Raw genomic sequence first — 7,296 nt, 5'->3', positions numbered from 1 at the left:
ATGCATTAGACGAGAAAAAACTAATCTTTTTGTCATAATTTCTCTCGGAAACGTCCTTGCTGTATTTCTTTCAATATTGCAGCTATTTTGGACTAACACCATTAATAACAGGTCTACGTGATATATTTAGGAAACTATAATGTGGTTTACATAAGTTAAACCAACAGTTCTTTCTTAGTTTTCCTCTAGTAATGAAAAAGAAAGCGGCAATTTTCCACTGCTTAACATGGGACAGGGCAATGTTAGCCCTGCCCACCGCCCCATAAGCTCCGCCCACTGTCTTCATTTTTTTTTTTTTTTTTTTTTTTTATGTAGCGGGATATGCGCGTGGCATCTCCATCAATATAACCTTTGTATAGACTAGAGGAATGGGACAGTTGAGTGTTACTGAAGAAGGGTCAAACAGAGTGATGAAAGAACGGAGTTTGTTAAGCATTTAAATACCGTGTTGATTGTGAGTTGGACTTGTCAACATTTACGATGTAAGTTTGTTAATAACTTAATGCCAGTTTTTTTTTTTTTTTTTTTTGTCAATTAAATTATTTGTCTATATTGATTTATTTTTCCTGTAAAATTAGTATAGATAGACAGATGAAGCCTAGTGTTCCATTAATTGCACAATGCACAGGCCTACTTATATTAGGCCTGTGCATATTTCTTGTTTGTCTCTAAACAACGTTGCCTGTCATCAACATGCTCAGCAAAACATAATAGCAAAGCAATCAAGGACGTGGTATCCACAGTCTTCCCTCCTTAATGGCTATTCCTTAACTTTTGAATATAAAAATCGTTCATAAAAAGAACGTGAGAGAATAAGGAAAGCTGCAATGCCATCCTGTAGAAGTAGACAGTTACTGTTCTCTTAACTTGTAAGCAAGGCTGTCACAGAGATCTCTTAGAGAAGTCAAACTTAACAAGAATTAAATAGTTCACGCAAAATCACAGAAAGTTTAACATAATTTCTCTGTTGTTTCAGAATGGGTCGGAACAAACTTTATGTCCACAGAATGTCCACGGTTCCGCAAACACAAGGCTCCATGGACCAGCTCAAGCAATAACGAGGTAGATACTATGCATGGTTAATACATCTCCTTGATGATATGTTGTTGTTGTTGTTTTTTCAGGAAGTTGAAAACAGGTTATGCTTTAAGAATATTCACTTGACTGTTGACTCCATTACCGTCTGGCAGTTCTAGCCTATAACATCAACAGCCGCGTATCTCCTTGTTGCACTACAAAGCGTTAGAGTCCATTCCTGGAACAGATTCAAATTAAAGAAAGACATGTCGCTCGAACTTCCTAACTTTTTGACCACGCGGACTTAGTATTTACAAGACAGGATAAGGTGGTTATAAGTGAAAATTTGCAACTCCTCAGACTAACTTTTTATTCGTGAGATAGCTATAACGTTTTCATGATATTATACATGAAGCCCTTGCATTATAGACTTCATGATGATTGACATTGAAAGTCATTGGACAGGTTATGATGCTTTCTTTTCTTTCTTCTTTTCCTCTGTGATGTCAAATGGCGATGGATGAGCCAGGTGGAAGAGAAGGCCACATGCAGACTCCCAATGCAATCACTAATTAACTAACCAACTTAGTGGCTGGTTTTTCACACAACGGACTGTAAGACAAGAACAGTCAAGACTTGAGTATCAAAAGTAATTAATACCTACTCAGATTTTGTCACCCATGCCTTTATCCCGCACAACATTATATAACCAGCGTCAATTTTCACCATTATCACTATTCACCACTGCTGCAGTCATAACTATACCATCACCATCACTATGCTCATCTTCACCATTACCACAATCACCGTTGATAATTCACAGTCAACATCATCATTAATCATTGATGCAGCTACGGCCATGATCTCTACCATCATCATTATCATTATCAATCTTCAGTACAGTCATTAACATCACCACAGCAAGCACTATCACCGCCACCACCACTACTGCTATCCCCCACAGTCACCACGACCATCTGCATCACCACCACTATAACCTTACCTGTCACCACTACGATCACCACCACCATCACTACCATCACTATTATCATTATTACCATCGCTATTATTGCACCGTCGCGTCACCAGCATTGCCTCCATCACTATCACTGCCATTTTCATCAATATCACCTCCATCATCAATATCACTATCACCGTTATCACCACCACCGCTACTAATATCACAACCACAGTTACCACTATATGATCATCATCACCATCACCCTCACTATCATTACCACTGCCATTACTATCGTCACAGTCACCACCATCACTAACATCAGCACCATCATTAGTTCCGTTATCACACACCAACACCATCCCAAGCAACCACTACCAACAACATCAGTACCATCACCATCACAAACAACACCAGCAACAACGACAACGACAACAACAACAACAACAACAACAACAACAACAACAACAACAATATTACCATCACGGCAAGCATCACCAATGGCACTAGTGACATTACCACAACCGTCATCACAGGAAATGCACCACCACCATCACCACCACTGTTACCGCCAACGTCATACCCATCTCTACAACCATCACCGTTATGGCCATCATTACTAACACTATTGATAATAACAAAAGCTACAGTACTATTATGATTATCAACACCACCGCCATCACCACAGTAGTAAGACCCACCTTTTTTTGTTGTTGCAAGAGGAGTCGTTCCACCAGAAGTCCATTGATTTTCTCATCTCTGTGCAGTCCTCATTCTTCACGTTGTTCGGTTCTCCGTTGAACCATCTGGTGATACAAATATTTTAGTCACGACTCCACATCTTGTCCGCCTGGTTCATAATTTCCTCTTCATGCAAACCTTTTAAGAAAATCGTTATGATCACGTGAGTTTTCTTAGCTTGCAAATTATTTCAATGTGCATTATCAAGAACCAGTTTTTGCAGTAAGGAATTATTTCTGGGTAGTAATTTTTTTTTTTTTTTTTTTTTTTTGTTAGACTAAATGCAAAAAAATGTTTAGCCTACTGAGTGAATGTTGCTGGCGATCCATCCGTCCACACATAGTTCCCTTCGGTGGTTTTGTCATTAAGACCAATCCACGCATCACTGGTAAGGATATCTGGAAAGTAGAAAATCAGTCTCACAAATAATTTGAAAACGTTTTAAGTATTGATTTCAATGAACAGAACAATGATAATGTATGATGCACACTAGCGACTCTGTGGCGCCACAAAGCCACAGCATCGTGTGGCGGGGATGTGGTCTCCCATAGGTTTCCATTGTTTTCAAGCTTTGCCGCGCACACTAGCGACTGTGGCAAGCGACTGTGGCTCTCTGTCGCTCATCCCCGCCACAGGCGTGGTGTGGCTTTGTCGCCGGGCCCGCGCACACTAGCGACAAAGCTTGAAAACAATGGTTGTTCCCGCCACTCGCCACTCAGTCAGTCAGGGTGGGCACGTGCTTGGGTACACACCCCTTGCTCATTAAAACTTTCTTGAGACATCCTCTGCTGCTCTTAAGTCACCAATTGTGTAAAATTGCCCATTAGTCAGCCTTGATGCAGTAATTGAGTGCATCCATAGTGCTCTATGTCGACGACGACGACGGCGGCACCGCAGAAGCAGAAGTAATGCAAGTGTTTCATCTTCGGAGTCCATGCTGAAACTGAGATCTCGAAGGGTGGGGGCGTGACCCAGCGTTGTGGTCGCCACGTCGCCTCACCAGTGTGCTCCGTCGCTCTGTGGTCGCCACAAGTGGTCGCCACATCGTGTCGCCAGTGTGCTCCAAACACGACCACATCGTGTGGACGCGACAAGTCACTAGTGTGCTCCCGGCCTAAAATATCTCAGAATCTAAAATCAAATTTCGTCTTTATGAACAAGATTGGATCACTGATGGCTGATAATTGGTTAATAATCATCAAAACTCAGTATGCTATTTTTTAACTGCTTTCAAAATTGATTGAGAGGAAAAAATAATTTGATAGATACATTACCTTTGAGGAACCGAGCTTCATCACTAGATGTGATCTGGACGTATTCTGCATTATCATCATTGCAGTATATTTGACCTTGCAGCCAATCGAGTTTAACAGTCTCATCGACTTTGTAACATGATGACTCATAGAACGACCATCCATTCTCACAAACCCACTGTGACTCAGTAGAGGTGGGAGTCACTGTGGTTGGGGTTTTAATGCCAGTTTCACATCCAATTAGAGGCGTCGATTCTACTGTGACAGTTGAAATGGAACTTCCCGGCTCAGTGATGGTGCTCTCGGAGATGCTAACCTCGGTAGTGCCCCCAGGACTTGTGGTGGTTGAGCCAGTTACTCCGGTAGGACCCTCAGGAGTGGTGGTGGTTGAGCTAGTTACTCCGATAGGACCCTCAAGAGTGGTGATGGTTGAGTCAGTCACTCCGGTAGGACCCTCAGGAGTTGTGGTGGTTGAGCCAGTCACTCCGGTAGGACCCTCAGGAGTGGTGGTGGTTGAGCCAGTTACTCCGGTAGGACCCTCAGGAGTGGTGGTGGTTGAGCCAGTCACTCCAGTAGGACCCTCAGGAGTGGTGGTGGTTGAGCCAGTTACTCCGGAAGGATCCTCAGGAGTGGTGATGGTGGTGGTGATGGAAGGTGTCACTGAAGTACAAGCCTCAGCCTGAAGAGATGACTGTAGTTCGTCCATATCTGCTTGGAAAAAATAGTCACTCATTGGTGATTGTGATGCAGAAGGCGTCAATACGAACCGTGATTGAAGGTGGTACTGAGCTATGTACGTACAATGGGTTTGATGCAATAACACGTATCTACCTCATTTTCTAATGTTATCCAAGGTGCATATGAACTTGGAAAAGCTTGGGAATCCTTGTGCTTCATCATTCTTTAAAGATTGATAGTTTACTTAACTAAGAGTTAATAAGAAGTACCTCCATCTTCTAGGTTAAGTATTTAACTCCGCCAGTAAGTACAACTCTACATTTTGTGCTGTCACTGTCTGCACTTTCGTCATTACTATGAAGACTTTGTTAGCCATTAAATTCAATGCAGACTATAAGAAGCAAGGTCGAGTTCTGCAGTTTGGCTAAATTGAAATATTTATTTATCTAAGTACTTAATAATTTTGAATGGAGAATTTTTTTTTATTAATTATATAATAATTATTATTTATTATTATTTTTTTTTTTTTACCTAAGACTGACCTGTTATGTCATTGACGAGGGAGCAAGTCAGTCCGCCGTCCTTACCGTACTCCTGCTTCACCATCAAACCATACTGCTCCAGACGAGCCTCACGCCTGAACACCGGCCCAGCGGTCAACGTCTGTCGGCACAGTCACAGAGTGTCGCATCAAACAAGTCAACCGAAGATATCTTGCTGCTTTAGTGGCTACTGCGCTCTTTTCTCTGGCGAAACTTACGTGTACATCAGAGCAGGGTGAAGAACAGCGGACCTCAGGCCAGCTGTTGGTGAAGTCGAGGGTGAAAGTGTCTCCGCACTCCAGCAGTGTCTCCTGCCTCTCCGTATCACTCACCACGCCGCCGCACACGACCTAGCACACAGAAAAATCTGTAAAGTAGCAATCAGAGATATTGATAGGCAACCATAAAGTAAAACCTTAGAGATGGAAACCTGTGATTCGTTCCTCTGTCTTGAAAAGAAAAAGTCGTGTTCAAAGAAAGTTATGTGGCTGTAGGACCTTTATCCCACTCCTTGCCTTCTCTCTCTCTCTCTCTCTCTCTCTCTCTCTCTCTCTCTCTCTCTCTCTCTCTCTCTCTCTCTCTCTCTCTTCTAGCTGTAGGAGCAACTTGCAAAGGGTCTTGATGTAACCAGCGAAGGATTTTTTTTTCTGTAACTTTTCCTTTTTATATGTTGCATGTTTCCTTATGTAATAGATCAGCACATTTTTTTTCTCGAAATTATCCAAAACCGTAACAGGGGCACGGCGAACCCTTTCCTTTGGTAAAGAGAATGCTGGTTCTTCTGGTCCATGTTTTATAACAGGCGTTGTTAATTTTGCAGCAAATTCTTTACTGTGGTGACTGGAGTTCATGGCTCTGACTGTCTGAGAAAGTACTTGTAAAATCGGTTGTGAAGATTCGATATTGACATTTTCTGCAATGATCATCTATTTACATTGTAAATAGCTTCCGTTGTTAGGTTGTGTGAACTTTCCCATAACGATGGTGTGTCCAGAAATTAATAAAGTGATTGGGCCCACGCAGGTCCGAAGGAATAACTTATCAATTAAGGTGGGCGCCATCGTCATGTAAGACGTACAAAATCGTTTTTTCCATCTTATAATCGAAAACTATTTTGATAAACCATGCAGCCGTTTTTAATGTATTATTCTTTTAGATTAATTAAGTCAAGGGGTGGCGGTATGAGCAAGAAAGAGAAATCCCACTGTGCCTGTCGAATGTGAGCAGGACAACAATACAATGTGGAACAGATGCAGCCAACATGAAGTGGAGAGTAGCTACCATGCTAGTCTGGAAGGACGATATAGCTGATGAGAATCCGAGGCACCGGTATATACTGTACTTGTCAAGGAAATGATTGATCGCTCTGAGGATCGTCAAGTCTTAAATGTGTACTATAGACAGGCAAAGAAAAGAACTATTATAGCCAATTTTATCTATATGGCGAGGCCTGGGACTGAATGGCGTTACCAGCCCATCCTTCGTGTTGCTGAGCCTTGTAGGACCTTCCCATTATTAGTAGTCTTGCATTGTGAACAAAGGCAAGAGTGCTGGAGCCTCTGCGTCCCGCACCGTGACTCACCTTCACCAGCAGAAGGCTAAGTACTGCTACTTGCTGGCTCGCCATGGCTTTAGTGCAGTGAAGAAGTGGTTTCCAATGTTTTTAAACATACGAGTAGGCATGCTCCAGCACGATGGACTCGGGCGTGTGAGAGAATTAATGCTAGTGTTTCTTTTCAGTATCTCTAGTTACAGCAGTTGTGTGATCTTCTTTACACAGAGTGCACAGCTGTTATAGCTACAAACAAAATGAAAAGATAGTACTTAAGGAATTTCTTTTTTCATCTTGTTATGTGTCTTTTGAGGTGCACTTACTCTGAAATGTTCAAATGATATCATTAGTAAGCATAAAAAGAAGTTTATGGAAAAGAGTAGTGACCATCTACATGGATACCGCCATTAGTTTGAGTGCACAACAACGTTGTGTAAGCAGCACACCTGTCCCAACACTTGCCTTCCATCTAAGTGACACAAACTGAGTGCTGTTAATGAACCTATTTATGGTGGAAGATTACCTTTCTCAGGCTAGTAATGGAAGCTTTTTTTT

General features: G+C 42.1%; 2 protein-coding genes across 2 annotated transcripts in view; one reads left to right on the top strand and one right to left on the bottom strand.

The window, feature by feature from the left end:
* Positions 1–1,244, top strand: part of LOC123519054 (galactose-3-O-sulfotransferase 3-like) — a 32,291-nt gene extending 31,047 nt beyond the window's left edge. Inside the window, exon 9 of the mRNA XM_045280216.1 lies at positions 977–1,244. Within this exon, the coding sequence (XP_045136151.1) occupies positions 977–1,058 (82 nt within the window). The 3' untranslated portion in view covers positions 1,059–1,244. The remainder of the gene's footprint in view (positions 1–976) is intronic.
* A 126-nt stretch (positions 1,245–1,370) lies between these two features.
* LOC123519055 (aggrecan core protein-like) lies at positions 1,371–6,922 on the bottom strand. Its single transcript, XM_045280220.1, has 7 exons — positions 6,772–6,922; positions 5,408–5,539; positions 5,190–5,310; positions 3,991–4,677; positions 3,021–3,114; positions 2,677–2,781; positions 1,371–1,629 (listed from the first exon to the last, which is right to left on the bottom strand). Exons 1-7 carry the CDS (start codon positions 6,814–6,816, stop codon positions 1,590–1,592), a joined length of 1,224 nt encoding a protein of 407 aa, XP_045136155.1. The 5' UTR covers positions 6,817–6,922; the 3' UTR covers positions 1,371–1,589.
* Positions 6,923–7,296: the final 374 nt, after the last annotated feature.

This window comes from Portunus trituberculatus, chromosome 44 (genome assembly GCF_017591435.1).
Source record: "Portunus trituberculatus isolate SZX2019 chromosome 44, ASM1759143v1, whole genome shotgun sequence".
In the NCBI taxonomy this organism is placed as follows: Eukaryota; Metazoa; Arthropoda; class Malacostraca; order Decapoda; family Portunidae; genus Portunus; species Portunus trituberculatus.
This window is presented reverse-complemented; position numbering and strand designations above follow the sequence as displayed.

What these genes read in the sequence shown, in the direction of transcription:
- LOC123519055 (XM_045280220.1), bottom strand. Translation starts at nt 6,816, where the DNA reads ATGGCGAGCCAGCAAGTAGCAGTACTTAGCCTTCTGCTGGTGAAG. An exon ending in TTAGCCTTCTGCTGGTGAAG is followed by an intron (nt 5,540 to 6,771) that starts GTGAGTCACGGT and finishes TCTGTGTGCTAG; the next exon opens with GTCGTGTGCGGCGGCGTGGT. An exon ending in CCTCGTCAATGACATAACAG is followed by an intron (nt 4,678 to 5,189) that starts GTCAGTCTTAGG and finishes TTTTCCAAGCAG; the next exon opens with ATATGGACGAACTACAGTCA.